This window comes from Calidris pugnax, unplaced genomic scaffold (genome assembly GCF_001431845.1).
Source record: "Calidris pugnax isolate Ruff unplaced genomic scaffold, ASM143184v1 scaffold118, whole genome shotgun sequence".
Taxonomy (NCBI): Eukaryota; Metazoa; Chordata; class Aves; order Charadriiformes; family Scolopacidae; genus Calidris; species Calidris pugnax.
The window spans coordinates 2333279-2352462 of NW_015090855.1; the positions used below are offsets into that span (position 1 = coordinate 2333279).

The 19184-nt window shown below is 41.9% G+C and overlaps 1 protein-coding gene across 9 annotated transcripts in view; it reads right to left on the minus strand.

Moving 5' to 3' along the window:
- Window positions 1-13925: 13925 nt before the first annotated feature.
- ADNP (activity-dependent neuroprotector homeobox) overlaps window positions 13926-19184 on the minus strand; it is a 30840-nt gene continuing 25581 nt past the window's right edge. For all 9 annotated transcript variants that reach the window (XM_014943723.1, XM_014943724.1, XM_014943719.1 and 6 more), the window contains one exon: window positions 13926-18124. In XM_014943723.1, coding sequence (XP_014799209.1) covers window positions 14999-18124 — 3126 coding nt within the window. In that variant the 3' untranslated portion in view covers window positions 13926-14998. The remainder of the gene's footprint in view (window positions 18125-19184) is intronic.

A 19184-nucleotide genomic window follows, 5' to 3' on the forward strand; every position in this document is an offset into this window, starting at 1 on the left:
AAATTGGTGAATTGAGGTATGAGGTTTCATACCTCATTGCTTCATTGCCCCCATTTTACAGATAATAGAACTGAAGCACACAAACTGTAAAGGCCCTTGATTAGGGTTACTCAGACCACATCCAAATGCCTTTCTAGTATGAGCTGGAGCTCAGTTGTGTCTCATGTCCATACTGCTTGGTTGCACGTTCATAATCTTAATCAAGGAGTTGGAAGGTTGTTTTGTATTATGATAATACTGAAACAGTGAGCCAGCTTGGGAAGTAGGCTCTTTCCTCAACTTGGCTACTACTATTGACTTAGAGTGAATCATTTACAAAGTTAAGGAAAGGAGTGTGAACTCCTTGTGCTTTGTCATGTTTATTTGGTCAATCTATTTTTTTATTAGCCTTATCTGATTCCCATTATAATTACAGGCTCCCTCCTGAATATACTGCTGCCTCATGCTTCAGACGGCTGATATTATTTTTGTTTACTTTTCCAGAAAGTGAAAGCAGTTTGAGTTGTTCCTTGGGGACCTCAGCTGCTGTTCTGTGTGCAAGAGGCTCCAAATGTTTAAATGTCTTAGATGAGAAAATGTGTTGGTATGAATTGATTTGCAAAGGGACCTAGAATTTGAGGCTATTACTATTCTGGTATTGTATGTGCTTGACTCAGCAATGCATTAATAAAGAAATAGAAAAAAAGTGCTTATAAAAGTTTAGGACTGACAGCCTTGGAGTTTGCTGTTTATGCCTGAAATTGTTGTTTCAGAGACTGAAAATCAGGATCAGATGCCTGGTTGAGGCTCCTTATCGTTGTTTCAGAAAGACTGAAAACCAGGATCAGATGCCTGGTTGAGGCTCCTTATTCATTCACTTTAGCATCTTTGTGCAAAAAGCTATCTAATACCTGCTTTGAAGGTCTGTAGGTATAACTCTGTCCCCTGGGAACTGGACTGAGACTTTCAGAAAGTGATACATTAGTGAGTAATGAATAAATTCATTTTGACTGTTGGATATGAGTTACAGATAGCAGCAGACTTGGACTTTGCACATTTTGCTTGGAGAGCTACTGGGTAATGTAAGTGCAGCACTGCATTTTTTTAATTTATAATTAAACTTGTGCAAGAGGGCAGAAAACCTACCTAACCCTAATGCCACATGGGGATTCCCTAACATTTAGGGAATGGAATAAATAGCCCAGAAATGCTGAGTTTAAAGCTGAGGGTTAACATGATTAAGACCACAGGTAGAGTTCAAGTAATTTATTGCCTCTGTGCCTCAGTTAGAATCACTGAATAATGGAAGTTAGAACTTTTGGAGGTCATCAGATCCAACTCCCTGCTGAAAGCAGGGTCAGCCAAAGTTAGGTCAGACTGCCCAGGGTCTTGTCTGGTCAAATCCTGAACATCTCCAAGAAGGGAGATTTTACGGCCTCCCTGGGCACCCGTTCCAGTCTTTCACCGTGTCATTGTGTAGATTTTTTTTTTGTTATATCTGATTGGTATTTCTCTGTCCTCAATTTACATCCGTTACCTGTAGTTTTTTTGCTACACAGTTCTGAGTAGAGTCCAGCTCTCTGTTTTCTCTATAAGTAGCTCTGTCTTCACTCATTAGACAGTTAAAGACATCAACTAAATTGCACTTCCCTTCTTCAGGCTGAAGAAACCGTCTGTCTCAGCCTTTCACCATAATGTGTGTGCTTCAGCCCCTGGGCGCCTCGATTGTCCTCTGCTGGACTTGCTCCAATTATGTCAGGCCAGTAAATCCTTCATGAACTGGGGAGCCCAAAATCAGACACAATAACTCCAGATTCTGTCTCGTGACAAAACAGAGGGAAATGATCACATCCCTCAGTGCGCTGGTTGTGCTCGTACTGCTACCAGTATGACCAAAGCTGGAGCTTTGCGCGCTGCCAGAGCACTCTGCTGAGTCAGGGTCAGCTTCTCGTCTCTGAGGAGCACTAGTACTTTTCCTGCAAAGCTGACTTCTGGCCAGCTGTTAATTAGGCTGGGTAACCATTGTTTGCCTTTTTAGATCAATGCTGACTCTTTTCAATCACCTCCTTTTCTTTGAAGTACTGAAAATGGTTTCCAAAAGGATTTGCTCCATATTTTGTTTAGGTCTGAGGTTAGGCTGAACATCCTGTGGATCCTCATATCTTCTTCCTTGGCCTTCTTGAATTGTAGCATGGCTTTTGGCTTTTTTTCAGTCATCAAGAACCTCCTCTGATTGCCCTGACCTTTAAGATGACTGACAGCAGCCTCACAATGACGTGAACCAGCAACTTTAGAACTTTAGCATCCTCAAATGCATCCATCTGGTCCCATGGGTTTTGTGGGGGTTTTTTCCTGTTTGTTTTTTCTGGGTTTGTTTGGGTTGTTTTGTTGGGTTTGTGGGTTTTTGTTTTTTGTTTGGTTGGTTGGTTTTTAACCAGTTTGCTGTAATAGTCCCTATTTGCTGCCCCTGTCTTATGCACTTCCTTAGGCTGTGCCACCAGACAGGGACCTGGGAATTCTAGGAGCAGACCTTGCAGTAAAAACTACAAAAGAATGCAAAGAGCTATTTTACTAGTAAAATGAGAATAATTGTGTTTAAAACGATATTGTGAAGGTCAAGTGGCCACCTTCTGTCCTTTGTGGTCCTGCAGGTAGAAATGCTAGGATTGTTGTTATTATTTATCTTGGTTTGTCTCATTCTTCCCTTCACTCCTACTCCCTTTTGGCTTTCCTGATGATTAACAGATGAGGAGCAGCCCCAAATGTGTTGCTGCTTCTCGTTCAGCAGTAAATTGAGAGACTGTGAGTGCTGAAGCCGGGGCGGGCTGCCTTAGGATGCCTCATAGACACAGGCTGTCAGACCAGTCGCAAATGGCAACAACAAAACAAATCCACACTTCCCTTTGTAAAGGACATGCTCCTTCTGGCAACAGTATATTGCCAGTGTATATATGATTATATTAGTGAGAAACTAGATCCATCACTGGAGAGAAGAAAGGCTGGTGGGAAACATGCCTAAGCACAAAATCTTACGCTATGCGCTTAGAGAGAACACATTTTGCAGTGAGATTCTTCAAAGCTGTCACATCTCTTGTGCATCCCACACTCTTTTGGCAGGAGAAGAGCTGCTGCATCCTTGTGTTTCTGTCTCCCTACTGAACAGCTGATAAACTGTACTTTCCCGTGCCTTCAGCAGGATTATTGATTTGTGCAGTGATCATTATTGCAGCTGTTGAATAGATCTTTGCTGAAGAGATTGAGGGGAAAAAAAGAGATGTGTTTTTTTTCTCCTGTGCTTTTTCTAAATTCTCTTGACCTTATGTATCTCATTACTATTTACGTAAGAAAAATAGCTTTTTGACTGTTTTTACATGTTTTCATGTTACCGTACTTCACAAAGGGAAGCTGATTTATCCTTCCCTTGAAGAGATTCTAGTTATAAGTGAAAGGTTGTTGCTAATGACTAATTTTAGTCAAAAGGATATGTATGATGCTTTCTGGAGCTTGCATGGAACTGGCCTTGCTCTGAAGTGCTTACACAGAATGTTTAGAACAACAGGAAGAAACAGGTTATGATTTATGATTGAGATGATAACAGAGCCATGCTAAGAAGGGTAAGACCTGTGCCTTCTGAGTTACAAAGCAAACAGGTGAGGGAATGAACTTAATTCTAACAGTAAGTTTCCTCTTTCTGTTGTGTATTATTTACTTCATAAGCCATTTAAGAATGAAACCTGCCCAGTCAGTCTGTGACGTATTTACTGTGCTTTTGAGGCCATAAATAATACTAGAATGTGATACAATTGCCTTATGTTTGGAAACAGTATTCCTCAAAGTGTGTATTGTCCTCTAATTAGGAGACCATAGGAAGAACTTTTTTTTTTGTTGCCCATCTATTGGTCAATCAGAGATAAGAAAACTGATGCAAGAGCCAATAATCATCCAGAAAGTCTTAACAATAATCCCACAGACTTGAAGGAAGAGGAGAAGGTAAGAAGAATTCAAACAGAATTCTGTAAAGGGTGAATTTGCAGAGGTTGTAACTGGCAGTGTTTGTGGGTGAGGTCAGATGTCCAGCTCGGCTGGCTCAGCTCAGGGCAGGCACAGGTACCAGAATCAGAAAAGACCTGTGTTTTCTTAGGAAGAAAATTATGCAGCTTATGCTTCTCATCCAGTTACATTCTGGGCTTAAGGAATGATAGATAGACAGACAGATTTCTTTACCTTGCTGAGACAGTAAAGATATTGTGCATGTGAAGTCAAGAATGGAATCCAGCTCTTGCAAGTCATACTGTGGGAGATAAGCAAAAATTGGGCTCTGAAGCTTGTGTGCTGAAAATCGGAGTAGTTTGACGGGACTGTGTTTGCCTTGTGACAGAAGCTACCCCTGTGCTGAAGAGGAGAACTCACACCCATGCTCTGGCTTTTGCAATTAATAGTTTTGGCACCTTAATACAGACCTACTTTCATCAGTGATTTCAGGTAGCGTGCCAGGCTGAACTCGGGTGGCTCTGATGTGGTGACACACTTCCTTCTGCTGAAGGAGAGAAAAATAACCTCTGGGGGAGGAACAGGGAGGACAGCTGTAGGTGGTGAAGTTTTAAACCAGTGCTGCAGGCTCTGCTAGAATTCCCCTGTCAGCCCCGATTTAAATCTGGGCTCTGCCGTGACTTGCTGTCTGTTGGGAGACGTCACGCAGCCTTTCTGCCTTGGTTTCCCGAGGTGCAGTACTGTTTGCCTAGTTTGTAAGGCTATTGTTAGGATTAATCTTCAGTCTATTTCAAAGTTGCTAATTAAAAAGTGATTCCTTGATGCTGGTTAAACAGCTTTGAGAAACTTTAAGAAGCTTCTGAGAAGTTAGATTAGTTACCTAAGGATAAGCCTTAACACAGCTTGTTTCTTCCCATTTGTGTAGATGACGTGCCGTGTTACATCTTCACTGGCATCTTTTCTCAGCACGTGCTACAGAAGAGCTGAGTTTCGTTTGTCTCGGCACAGCGGGATTGGCAGCTCCACAAATGGGAAATAATTCTTACCACGGACATCATCCTGAGCAGGAGAGGTGTCTCTGATGTGACAGTGGTGACTGTCAGACCCCTTGTCCCCTTTTGAAAACATTCTTATTGAATTACTTTCTTGTTATATAGCAAGTGTTTAACAGAGAACACATGGGTGAGGATTTGTTGTGCTCGACATCAGAGCTGATGTGTGAAGAACATTTTTGTTCTTTAATTCATACTTTCCCCAAAAGTGTCTCACGAGGCCACTGGTGCTGTGCTGGGTGTGCTGGCAGCAAGGGGAAGGCTGGCTGGGAAAGCCAAAGTTGATAGGATTTTAAGAACTGAATTTTTAATGTTGAACTTTAAATCTGCTTTATTAGAAATGAAAATTATTTTACTGTTGTTATATAAAATTATATTAAAAATTAAGATCGAGAGGAATCCAAATGATCATTCTTGAAGTTTTGCTGGAAAGAAGTGAGAATATTTGCTTGGTTTTGGAGCTGCTGAAGAAACAGGTTTCAGTTTTTTGCCCTGTTTTGATTTCTACAGTTTAGGTATTGATTTTAATACCTGCAAGAATGACCGAAGTTGAAAAATAATTATTGCCAGGTAGCCAAGAAGCCCCCTTTTATCTTTCATAGCAGAGTTCAAATTGCCATTGCAGGTTTCTGTAGAGAAGTGCTCCTTGAGCTGCTTCATTTTCTTTGGCTCTCTGTGGCGGTGCTGATCCACTCCAGAAAGGTTCGCCCTCTCACTGTAAACTAACAGGAGCAAATACATTTGTTGGTGGCAAGGGAAAGGTGTATTAGTGCTGCTTCAGGTGGTAGGCTGCAGATATAAAAGAAATGGATTCAGGAGCTGTGGAAACAGGAATAATGCTTAAGGCAGAGTCAGCACCACAGTCCAGCAGCGTGGACAAAATATTTTATTATTGCTCCTTTCCCTGCTTTGAAGCAGCAGAATTGAAGAGGAGCTCAGCTCAGCAGGTTAACTACCCCAGCAGTTAGTGTAAATACATCCAAGTTGAATTACCAAGGCTTTAAATTTGGTTACCTTAAAGGAGGCTTTTTTAGGGGTGGATCTGGAATGATTACCATTGGAGTGAGATTGAAGGTTCAAGTTACCGTCTAAGTTTCCAGAGACACAGCATGTAGAAGGTTGACTTCTTTTTTTTCTGTGTGAAATAATATCCCTCCTCCTTTTCTCAGGTAATCTACTGTTTTCGCTGTCTGTGAAAATAGCTTAATGTTTTAGCTGTGATGGTCAGGCGCATTGCAATTGGATTGACTTGCTGGTTGGAATAGGGTCAGTGCTGTCTGTGAAAATAGCTCCATGTTTTAGCTGTGATGGTCAGGCGCACTGCAAATACCCTGGATTGACTTGCTGGTTGGAATAGGGTCAGAAATCCTTAGAATGGTGCCAAACCATTCTGCTGGGGCACTTGGTGGCTGTTCCAGTGCCCCTGCACCCCAGAGACCATACCTGCTGCACCTGCCCAGTGGCTTCCCAGAGGGCATTTCTGGTAGATGTTGGCAGGTGAGGTGCTGCCTGTCCCTTGTGTGTGGGAGGGGAGAGCAGCCAGGGATGGACAGATGGATGGACGGATGAATTGTCTGGCTGGGCTGGGCTTGTGGGCCCCGAGGGGCAGGTGCCCTACACCTGTGTTATAAAAGCAGCACCAACATGGATTTCTGGACCATCTTGTAGATACCTGGGTAGAAGGGACACAATTTTCTCTGTCCACATCAGTGATTCTTAGAGCACTTGCCTTAAATGTAATGTTTTGTGCAGGTGGACCTGAGCCTGGCTATGGAAATGAGACCAAGCAAGAAGACACATTCAGGCCAGCATTGCTTTTCTTTCAATGGGAGGTAGAATCTGCCTGCCTGTGAATTAAGCTGTTTCCTGGATGTGATACAACCTGTAAGTGATCACCTTTTGACCCAGCTTTGCTGTTCTGATGCTGGGCTGCAGTTGTCAGAGTAACCACTGTGCTCTTAAATGGGTCATTTTCTTACTGCTCTCGTGTATTTGTTTCGCTTTATCAGCTGGGGACCTGGCCTTTAGGGGCTTCAAACTGTATTTCCCCAGGGGTGCTTTTAGTGCCTTAGATATTGTGTCACACAACTTGTCTCCCTGGATAACTTTGCTGCCTGTTAAAATGCAATTGACTGAAATCTCTAAAGCTGCCACCAGAAGTTTTAATCTTCCAGGCATGATTCTACATGCCATTTCTTTTATTTGCCTGCAAGTGCAGAATTGTTGTGCGCATTTTATTTTTCAAAAGTGCTCTCAAATGTTTTAATCCTTTCATTTCTACTGTTTGATCTGGCTTCATCCAAACCTGTTGTACTTCCTTCCAAATGCTAAGTTCCTCTGTAATTCCTTTCATCTTTATTTCCTCAGTTTATTCACTCATTGTTGGATCTTTACGTTAATAAACAGTTTCCAAGTTTAGGACAAAGAGTAGAGGGGTGTAGGGCGTCTCAGCAGAGATCTGTTTTCAGTTGTGTTTGTCAGGTACGGTGTAAGTTCATTGCACTGGGCTGGCTCAAGCCTGACCTAGGAGACAAGTTAAGAGGAGAAATCAGGGTCTATGTATTTGTGCTGAAGGTGCCAGCAGTGCTTCCAGATGCCAGTGGAATGACAGAACTTCACCCCAGGCCTTTATAGCCTGGGTTAGACACAAACACAGTTTAGGTGTGTGGGCACTTGGCCTTCAGCAGGTCCCTGCTGCAGCCGGTGCCACTCATGGCTGTACGTTATGGCATGGGCACATCCTCATGGGAGCACCTGCTTTCAAAGGGCCATAGTCTGGCCTTCGTTAGATTGTGGTGGACATGAATCAAGTGATCTGGGGTGAAAAGCTATTTGCTGCTACTTAAACCTTGCTCTTTTGATGACTTCAATAGGCTTTGGAATTTCAAGACATTTTCTCCTTCTTCTCCCCCCTCCTCCTTAGCAGGCAACCATATCACTTTTCCTTTAAGTTTCACAGCAGCCTGACCACAAAGGAATTATTTCATCTTCCTCCTGTGTGATGTGCACAGCACAGAGATGCCTCGTGCCCGAGGTGGTGCTTGTACCACTGTGAAAGGGATCTTTTCTCAGACCCCTTCCTTGCACAATATGGTCAAGTCATCTGGATGGGTATACTTTTGCCTCTCATTTACTATTGCTTCAGCAGTTACACTTTAAGATAATCAAGATTGAAGTAGTTCCTTTAACATAAGCTGGTAACAAGAGTGTTCCTTGATGAAAACAGCCATTCTGTAAGTATTTATGGTACAGTCAAATTACCTGTGTCAAGAGAAAAATAGTACCTGCAGGTCAGGAAGGATTAAGTATATGTGTGAATCATAATACCTGTAGTACTGTTTAAGTAATAAGGTATTGTTCATCAAAGCATCACGTTAGTATTTCAGGAACCTCAAAAAACCCAAATAAGGTATTGTTCATCAAAGCATCATGTTAGTATTTCAGGAACCTCAAAAAACCCAAACAAAGTAGTGAATTCCTGTTGCAATCATGACATCATCTATTTGGAGGAATTCTGGATAGCAAGCATGAAGTACACCACCAGTAGTTCTTACACGATCAATTCAGAGTCTTCATTTTGTCTCACTCAGTGGTTGTGACTGTTGCTTTTCAATCCTAGATGAAAAAAACTTAATGTTGCACATCAAAAATTCTGGCATTCTGCCCATTAAAAGGCGCCGATCTCCTTTTGTTTGGGACTGCACATAAAAACCTCGAAACCAAATATATCTGTTAATTATCACTAAGGGTATGTTTTTCCCCAATAGCAAAGTGTGTGTATCCTGAAGGTAGGAAGTGCCCTTCTCTGAGCACACGGTGTTGATCCCTGAGATGTGGAAATCGAGATTTTGTCAGTGGAACCCCCATTCATCCTGCCTGTTCTGAGCACAGCCACACAGCACAGCTCCGGTAGCCAGTCTGAGGTCATAGTATAAATGAGTATTTGCTTCTTAAATTGTGCCTGGACGTGTAAGGAGAGCTGGTATCTATCCCAAAGGAATTAGTGGTGGATCCTGTCAACAAATGTTTGTAACCAGATGCACAGCTTGAAACATGTGAATGAGAATTAAATACAAATAAGTGTGACGATTACATCTAAATAGCAAACTGTTCTCTGGAAATGTGGTAAGTTAGAGCCTGATGACCATTAGCTCTATGGGAGGGATGTGCTCCTCGTTTTCCATTGAGACTGTGGTTTTAGTTAGAGGTTTGGACTGTTGCACTGCAGAAATGTTATTTTATCTCCTCAATTCAGGATTAATTGATTATTTGAATTCTTAAAAACCTTATAAGCAAAGCCAAATTCCTTTCTGTATTTCTTCTATAGTCGGTATTTTCCAGTGTTACTAATTAATTTGCATTTTTCTGTGCTTTAAAACTGATTTCCCCTGTGTTCTACTCTATTTTTATCTGCGATATTAATCCAGTGAAGATGACTGCAAAGGCTGTAGAATCATGTGTGAAAGTAAACGTCCCATTTTCACCGTTGTTTACAGAGATGATTATCTTCTACTGGAAAGTGACTTCAGTTCTGAGTCGCTGATTCCTCTCCCCACCCCAGGTCTCTTTACATGGTCAACTCCTTACATTATTATTTCCTGCCCTTTAACAATAGGATTGATTCCTGTCCTGTTCTTGTTTCAGAGAGGTCCTCCAGCAGCAGCACCCTCCTGTGACCTGCCAGAACCCTGCCGGACTGAAGACTTTTTTCCTATGAACTATGTAGGTACTGAGTATCAACATAATTAATTTTTGATGACTAAAAGGTTTTTAGGAAAGGCTGAGTTTATTCTTACAGTTCATACTCGATGACATTAGGAAGAAGCAAGTATTACATTTCAGACCTTTGGCTAAGGGAAATTAACCGTTTCTGATCATGTTGGAGCGATATGGAGGCTGGAACATTTATTCTAAGATTGGCTCACACGAGTTTGCACTTGATATGCTTCTGAAATCAATGAAGAAAACATACAAACCCACACTTTACCTTCACATTTTTATACTTCAAATGATGAGAATGTTGAAGGGGCTTTAGTAGGGCATGATAAAACTGCCGAGTAATATGCTAATACTGCCGGCTGCACAACTGCACCAACGGTCTGATTTTACAAGAGAACGTGAAGTCGGTGTCAAAACTTTAAAATTCACTAAACTGCGGGTGGCTGAAGCCTCCAGCTCTCCCTGGCAAACTGGGAACGGGGAGTGAAAAGCTGTTGTGTAACAGAACTTGAATGGTGCAAATAAACTTTCCGTTATGGACCTCTGGATGTGCAGTTCTGTAACGCAGACGCTGTTCAGCAGGACGGGGAGTGGCAGAGGTCAGCTCTGCACCTGGGGGTGGGGGGGTGGTTGGTGGGTTTTTATTTGACTGCAAAATAGGTCTAGGGAAAGAAAAACTGCGTAAGAGAGAAGGTTCTATACTTTCCAGATGATTGGCTTTGCACAGAGTACAATATGGAGCAACAGAAATAAATGCTCGCTTTAAAAATACCTGTGGAAAAGCTCAAGATGGAGGACTCGATGCAAATTCTGTAAATGGGTTAAAAAAAAAAAGCGGTTGTGGTGAAAGTAAAGCTACATGGCTTTGAGTAACCATGGAGACCAGTGCTTTTCTGATGCAGAAATAAATGAACTCAACCTTTTCATATTTATTAGTGGGAATGATGATGAAAGATAAAGTTGAATTAAAATATAAAGCAAGAGAAGCCAGACCTAGTCAATGTCTGTGCCCCTGCAATGCAGGTTACAGTAATGGGTTGGTAGGAATGAGCTGCTGTTACAGAGGCTAATTAGTTAGGAAAGAAACAAAATACTCTTTGTTATACCAACCTGTTTATCCAAATATCAGCTTCTTTATTAACAGAAATGAAGAGATAGTACACACAGCATATTCCTGAAATCTTTTGGTTCTGATAAAAATGAAATAAACCTGTTTTAACACTATAGCAGTGTATGAAATATATGTACTACAAAACGGTAAACTGTTCACTCTGTTAGTGGGTATTTGAAACTTACCCATTTCCTGGTGGCGAGAATGATAGCATTTTCCTATAAAAATACCAGGTGAATATTCAGGTTTCTGTCTTGAAAATACATGTCAAAGGGTCAAATATTAATTGGCAAGCTCTTGCTGCAGAAATGCTACTGCTGAACAGAGGATGGCAGCATTAAATGTCACTTGAACTTTCAGTGAGATTAACTGCTTGTGAAATACAACTTCAGCGCAGCTGTTTCTGCACCTCATGTAGAAGGTTTTGATTGAGTAGAAATCCCAGTGGAGACACAGGGTGAAGTCACAGAACCCAAAGGAAAGTGCTGAGATGGAGTGTGACTTCAGTGGCTGACGCAGTGGACAGAAAACTGGGTTTGGCAAAAGCGGGGTGTCTGTCCCTGCTGGGAAAGAACCGTTTGGTTTGGAGGGAAGCTCATGGGCTGTAATCGTGTCAGGGGCTGAGGGAGGGATGGAAGGAGAGGAGGTACTGAACGACCAAGAGCATGTGTTGAACCACGGTGTCTCAGCTGCCTCAAAATAGCAGTTATTGAAGCCTGTATGAACACCCACAGAAACAAAGTGCCGTATAAAATGCAGCCACCTTTAACAATCTCCCTGTCCTCGCCAGGCTCAGGCACGCGCCAAAAGTCAATTTACAGGTGGCAACAGCCCTGAAGGAGTTTCTGTTGTACAAAGCTGTCTGTGCCCAGAAGCAACGTGTGTGCTAATAACCTGCTGCTCCGCTCTCAGCCGTTACAACCTCTACATTTCAGACCCCGTATTTAAGATGGAAAAGGCACTTCGCTTTGCTGCAATTCAGGTAAAACCAAAGTCTTTAGAAAAGTGTTAAGGAAACTTCAGCAATGTATGCAAACACTGGGTGACTTCCATCTCACACAGTTATAATGGTGTGATAAATTAAGATTATACAAACCAGGTTTAAGGTTCCTCCAGTTTTACTGGGCCGTTTGCCTCTTCTGCTTTTTGACTTCCTCAACAACGTGTGGTTACCCTCAAATCTAGCAAGGAATTCCTGCCTAGGCTAAAATCCGCATTTGAAGAGCGACTTATTTGAAATACTAGAAAGTTCATGTCAAAACTTAAAAACCCCACCCCCAATCCTTCTTGGTACTTCTGGTAAGACAGACTATTTTTGTAAAAGACTTTTAATTCAATCACTATATAAACTGGCATTTATTGTAATGGAATTTTCTGGCACGTGAAGCATTTCTAGAGTTCAGGGTTCATAGTTTTACTATTCACTAACTACCAACCGAAGCTCAGAATTTGGAAATTTGACTTTTAACTGTAGAATTCACTAATATAAATTAATCTTGCCAGATATTGAGACAAATATGATGCAGATTCATAAGATGATACCCGATTTTTCATTTCATTGCTTAACAGATAAAGGTGGTTGTACTACCATTAAACTGTTTTGTTTTTAAACTGTATTTGAGAAATCTCTTAAAGCCTAGACAATATGAAACAAAACAAATTCTGAGATGTCTTAAGTTTTCAGACAGCAGCCTCTTGTGAACTCAAGCAGCCTACAGAGGCAGAAAAGAACACAACCAAGTTTTCTTAGTGAGGAATAACCTTTTCTAGGACTTTCAGAAAGTCTGGTTTGGTTGGGAAAAAGATTACCACCCCATTGACAGCTCTAAGTGGCAGTTAATAAACTCTCTACCGACTTCCTCAAAAGTTATTCTGAGACAGTTGAGAAATCCTGCTAACAAAATGAGCCGAGGCTCCAGTTTTCTTCTAAGGCAGAGAAACACAAGGAACTCTTTTGCTCATGCAAGTAGCTAAAGTATTTTTCCTGTATTGTTCTTAAAATGTATTGTCTACCACTGGAGTGCACAATGACAAATCTAAACCATGTTCATCCAAAAGTAACTGGTTTTAGTCATCATTTCACACACAGAAATTAGTTCAACAAAACCCAGAAATGCTCATTGCAGGAGCGTCAGCAGCACCAGTGGGTCCCAGCACACGAGAGCACACACGGTCTCCTCTTGCCTTATGCAGGGGCTTGGATGTTCTACTAGTGAGAATTACAGCTGGTACCGACCTGATGCTACAGAGATACCTGAATGGTTTCTCAAGATCTCTGTGAAATGGTTTTGCTGTTTAAAATGCCGAAGAGCACAGACAGAACTATTTCCTCCTTTACAACAGAAATGAAAAGTTCACAGGTCAGTTTAGTTCTTGTAAAGTAATAAATATCAGAATACTTGCTTTCTGATAGACGTTTGCCTAAAAACTCATTGCTGTAATTAAGAATAGTCTTGTTCTCATCACAATTAAATTCCCTTCAGTAAATGATTACCTCGCTGAGGTTTTGGTTATGCACGCTTCCCAAACTACAGGACTGGTTTGACCAAACCAATCACCAAAAAAACCCTAAAAAAATAACCAGTTTGTTAAAATTTAAGTATTCAAATTACTTACTACACGCTCCATGTTTAAATTGCAAGTCTTCAAATGTCTTTGCTGTCATTTACCCTCAATACACAGTGCTTCAGAGAGAGACATAGTTCTAGATAACTTTTTAATACGTGGAAGTGATCTCCATTCATGGAAGTACAAAGGGATGAAAAAATGCAAGTAATTCATAGACCTTGTTTCTCCAGGATGCAGAGCAAGCAAATCACTACAATCCTATTTATAAATTAGTGTCCTAGAGTGCTAAATAGTAAAGACAAACTCAGCCAAAGTTAGTTCTGCAGGATTTTCAATATCCTTGAAGGAGATCCATCTCTGCAGTAAGAAAGTCCTATACAGACAGGCCCCAGCAGAGCACTTCGGGGGAGAGGGAGAAAGATAATAACAACCCAAACCAGGAACGAATGTAGCAAGGTGGGATTTACCAAACAGGAATGCAGCACTTGCATGTAATAAAGCAAATATTTACATTAAGCACAATACAGCAATTTATTTAGATGCTTAAATGAAGAATACAAAGGGAAATAAAGATCACAAAATTATACATACTACAACAGTGTGTCATATATTAGATGGTATAAATGAATACAACACCTTGTTGGTGTTAACTAAAGATAAAACTAAATATTCAAAACACAGCACTTTTGTTTCAGTGTGCTGCTTCAACACAATACACTTTTATACAGATCTAAAAGGTGTCAAAATTAGTAGCTGCAAACTTGTTTCTTGCATGTGATTTTTCTTTTTTTTTTTTTAGCTTAAAAGATTTCAGAAAATGGCTCTGAAATACGTTTGTCATCAGTTGTAATGTCAAGGATATTCAGAACAAGAAAATTCTATAATACAATAGAGTCCAGATATATTTTTTTTAATGTCGCTGGCCTCTGTTTTGAGATTGTACAAGGTTATGTGCAAAAACTAAGTTTGTCAAAATTCATACTATAGCAGTTTCAAGCTTTTGCTAGGTAAACTAGATACAGCATTTATTACACAGCAGGGCAACACTAAAAAAGAGAAACAAATCTATGATGGGTACACAAGAACAATTTCATAAGCTTCACTTGAATAGGTCTAAAAGACTGTACAAATATACATTTCAACTATTCAGAATGATACATGAAAAAAATCAATTTCCCCATAGTCTACTATACACGTTGAACCGGTAGCTTGGATGGTTGGCCCTACACTACCATGTGAAAAAGGGTAATGTTTAAAAAGACATACAACTGAACATGTACAAGAGTGAAATAAATGTTGACAATGCAGATAAAATAAACCTCTGCTTTTCTCTGTGCATTCCGGAGCCCCCAGCTTATCCGTTTTCACATTAAGTTACTGTGCTCGTTCCAGCAGGAATTCTCACGCACGATTGGCCAACAGCATCCTTAGGTGACCACTGGAGTGAGTGGCCACAACCCCCACTGGCCACCACCCGGCACTGGGAAGGGCAGCACCAGCCAGTTTGAGCTCAGCAGTCATTCTGAAATGAAGGTGTGTGGACATTGGGGTGGGACAGGGTGAGTGACACTCCCGGAGCTTACGCCTGCTGGCTGCTCAGCTCCACGCCCGGTAAGCTGCTGTGCATGGGTTCTGCCACCCCATCAGTCACACTGTCAAACTGCTCCCCGTCCTCGCTGTCCATTGTGCTGTTCTGCCATTCCATCTGCTGATTCGACAAGTTCTCCTCCATCTCCGGCGCATTTTTCCATTGCGACTGGTCCTTAGACCAAAACTCCTCTACTTTTCCATAGGAACGATTCTTCCACTTTGACTGTTCTTCATCACTTTCAGATCCAGCCCCTTTTGTCTCAGCAGTGGGTTTGCTGCTGCCGGCATCTTCACTTTGGGAGGATTCATCTGTCCACACTTCTGGTTTGACTTCTGATGTATTATCTTCGAAATCAGAAACCTGCTGAGAACCAGGTCCACTTTCGGACTGTGAAGCTCCATCTTTCCATTCCACAGCATCATCTTGATCACCTTCGCTGTCTGAAACGTCACCTACCAGTTTTGCTGGTTCTTCAGCAGAAATAATCTCTTCGTATTTAGAGCTTTCCTCTTGTTTTTGATCCGACTTCTCTGGAGACTGTAATGTGGTTTCTTCAATGATTTCCTTGGATATGCTGTCCTCGGGGTTTTCTGCTGTGCTGTCAGAAGAGGTTTTCCCACCAGTGTCAGAAACGCGCTGACCAAAGGGACTACCGCCTTCGTTGTATTCCTCCTCTATATTTTCATAGCTGTCTGAGGAACTTTCATTGTCTTTCCCTAAGTTTATTTTTTTATCAACAGTCTTACTAACATTGACTCTGGAATTCTTTTCATCATGGTTTTCAAACAGCCATTCAGCATCAAAATCCATTTCGTGTTTAACCTTGTTTAACTCTTTCATGTTGAAACCGAGCAGCACACCGGGTTTGTACTTCTCACAATCTCGAACGCATTTCTTCCTTTTGTTACTAAAATGAGAGGCAATATCAGATTTCCAGAGCCACAAACTGGCAGCCAGTTTCTCGATCTCTCTCCTAGTGGGATATGGTTGCTTATTAAAATACTTTGTAAGAAATGTTTTCCTGGCTTCATAGGAATCATCTTCGTGACCCTTGGGGTCCAACGCTAGAACTACGGGTTCTTCAGGCTTCTCCTCAAAGGCAGAGGGGGAGTCGTCGTCATCCATTTTCCTTTTCTTCATGAGGGAGAACTCCATGTGCTCATAGGTACGTTTTACAGGGGCTACAGCTGGAGACTGACTGAGCCGAGAGGACGAAGTACCTTTTTCCTGGCCGTTCTGGGTCTTCCCAACACCCCTGCAGTGAACGAGGTGCAGCGTGATGGTCGAGGCCGTCATGTTACTGGTGTAGACACCGAGGCAATGAATGCATTTGTAGGTGAGCTTTTTCTCAACCGGATGAACTGTTTGAATCACTTGATGCCTCTCCCGTAGATGATGTGCAAGTGCATCAGAGATGGGTCCTTTTAGGATTGAAAAGCACAGAGGGCAGAGAGTTTTCCCCACGTCTTTTTTGTAGGGAACTGCTGCTTGCGGAGAACTTTTTACAGGTACATCAGACTTCTCCTGGATTTTTGGCTGTGGTTTTGGAGGAACTGGGGGAGTATTCTGAGCGTGGTAAGCTACAGACTCGGCAGGAGCATCTCTCAGGTTGTAGGTGGTTACAAGAAGGTGTATATTCGTGTGACTGCCCTGCTGCAATGTCAAATCAAAGGTTAGAGTAGAATCCGTTTTAGGTCCCATTTCTTCATCGACGTGAACCATCCGCATGTGAGCAGCCATCTTTTCAACATCGTTGAAGGTCGAACGGCAATACGGACATGACAGACCATGTATTAACATATGATTAAGCAACGTATCAGTGGGTAAATAGCGATTACAGTATAGACATTTGCTAGTGAAATTGTGTATTTTCATTATATAGTTAGCTACTGCAGGCACCTTTTCGGCCTTGTGCTCCTTTTCAAAGTGGACACTATACACATTTTCAGGAAACAGCTCGTTACAGATTGTACAGATTTTCCACTTCTGCGTGGACGACGTGTTGACAGCGGAAGGACCTGTAGCAGCTACAGGAGATTTCGAGCCGGACTGACCTAACGCTCTCGAAGCTGCCTGTGACTGGGACAACGACGCCTGTTTCAGCTGAGCCGATGACAGAGAAGATGAATTGCCCGACTGCAGAGAGTATCTCGCCGAGGTTGACCTCGGTTCCCCTCCGAGGGTGTAAGGCCTTCCGTTGCCGCTCGCTGAAAACTGTTTCATTGTCTGCGACTGCTGCGGAATAGAAACCGCGTTCCCGCTCAAGCTCAGCCTCCCCCCCGGCTGCCCGACGTAGCTGGGTGGTACCGATTTGACTCCGTAATTGTTTTGTTGCAGGTGAACATTAGACATCATATTCACTCCTGTGGAATTCAACGTAGGCTTTGGTATAGTGAGTCTGTTCATCATCTGCTGTGACGAAAGAGATCGAACGCTTCCAGCGGAAAGGGCACCCATCCTCTGAGGGAGTCCCATAGGCTTTTTATCCTGGGGTTTTGGAGCTATTAGCATCAAAGGTTTGGATCTCGGAACCACTACGTTAGTGTGACCTATCATTGCTGTGACCTGGTATCCTATGCGCTCGTGGTCTTCGATAACGTGCTGTACTAAAGCTTCGTACGATTTCGGCATAAAAAGGCATCGTTTGCAGTGAATACTACCCTCCTCTCGGGCACTGGAGCTTAACGGGACTGCACCATTGAGTGACTTTTCACCTCCCTTCGCTACGTAAGGAGCAGCAACGTGCTGAAAATGTTCCCTGTAAATGTGCTTTCTAACTATTTCATACAGAGGATCTCGGTAAGTGCACTTCTTACAGTAATAAACAGCTTGTTCTACACTGTCAGCCTGCTTAGGTTTAAGGCTATCATGTTTGTTTTTATCTTTAAAAGTGCTGATGCCTCCACTCGGTGTATTGGCATTTGGAGCATGAAATATTTTAATGTGCGTTTCCAAAGTCTTTTTGTCCGCATTGAAGGTACAGTAAGGACAATTGAGGAGAATCCTATTTTCAAAGTCTTCACTATGCACATTCCGGAAGTGGCTTTTGTACGCTGAAAAGAACTTCGAGGAAAATGGACATGCACTGCAGCAAAAGGGCTTTGTCCGATAGTCCTTGAAACAAAGAACAAAGCAGAAACTAAATATTGAAAAGCAGTTTTGAGAAAAACAACATCCATGATCTAAACAATAACGTTTCTAAATAACAGTCTCAAACCTTTAGATTCATTTCTTCTCCCCAGTTTTTGGCCTGCACATCAGGCCCTAAAAAGTTTTGTCATCTGAACATACATGTGATGTGGCAAATGCCAATTCAGAGCTTCCTCAAGAGTCTGAGCATAAGCTCAGCGCACAAAGCTCAATCATAAGCACCTTTCTCCACCAGTCAAAAAAAAAAAAGCCTCGTTCCCTGCAGCTGAGCTGCATTAACAAGTTCACCATAAGCTCATTTCCAGAGGGGAAAGGGAAGCACGACAGGGCAGAATGAGACTGTATCCAGAAGACGAGTTACTTCCCATCAAAATCTGCCAAACCTTTACAGATAAGACAGATCTATACCTTCAGCTATTTCAGTGTCTTGATCTATTACAAGCTTTTATATAAAAGATGTTCTTCAAAACTTATTTTTGGTGAACAACTGGATTTAAGCTTACCGAATCATATACTAAGGCTACTCAAGCCCTTAAAGCCACCAAGCCTTTTCCTTCTGATCAAAGCACAAACCTGATTTTTGAAATAATCTTGAATCAGGAAAAAAAAAAGTATCCGAAAATTCCCCACTTGGAGTTTCCCTGCACGCTTTATCTGTTATATTTAACATGTTGCCGATGCAGTTCTTGTCAACTGTTATAACAGAAACTAAAGTTACAGTGGCCTTAGAGACAGCCACCAGCAATCCAGCATTTCAGATGAGATAAGCCATGAAATTCCAATAGTTACAAACATTCATCAGGAGTGTCAAAACAAGCCTTGTGCATCAAGTTACAGCGAGATCATCTGAAGTAGCTGGAGAGCTGTACTCTCCCTCTGCAGAGCTAAGTAGGAATTCATGCTTCTGCCCACCTTCTGAAGCCTCACACATCTGGTAGGTTGGAGACAAGATCCAACAAAACAAACTAAACAAAACCTGCCTCCTTTTTTACAATTTTTATACTGGAATTAACTAGGAAAAAAA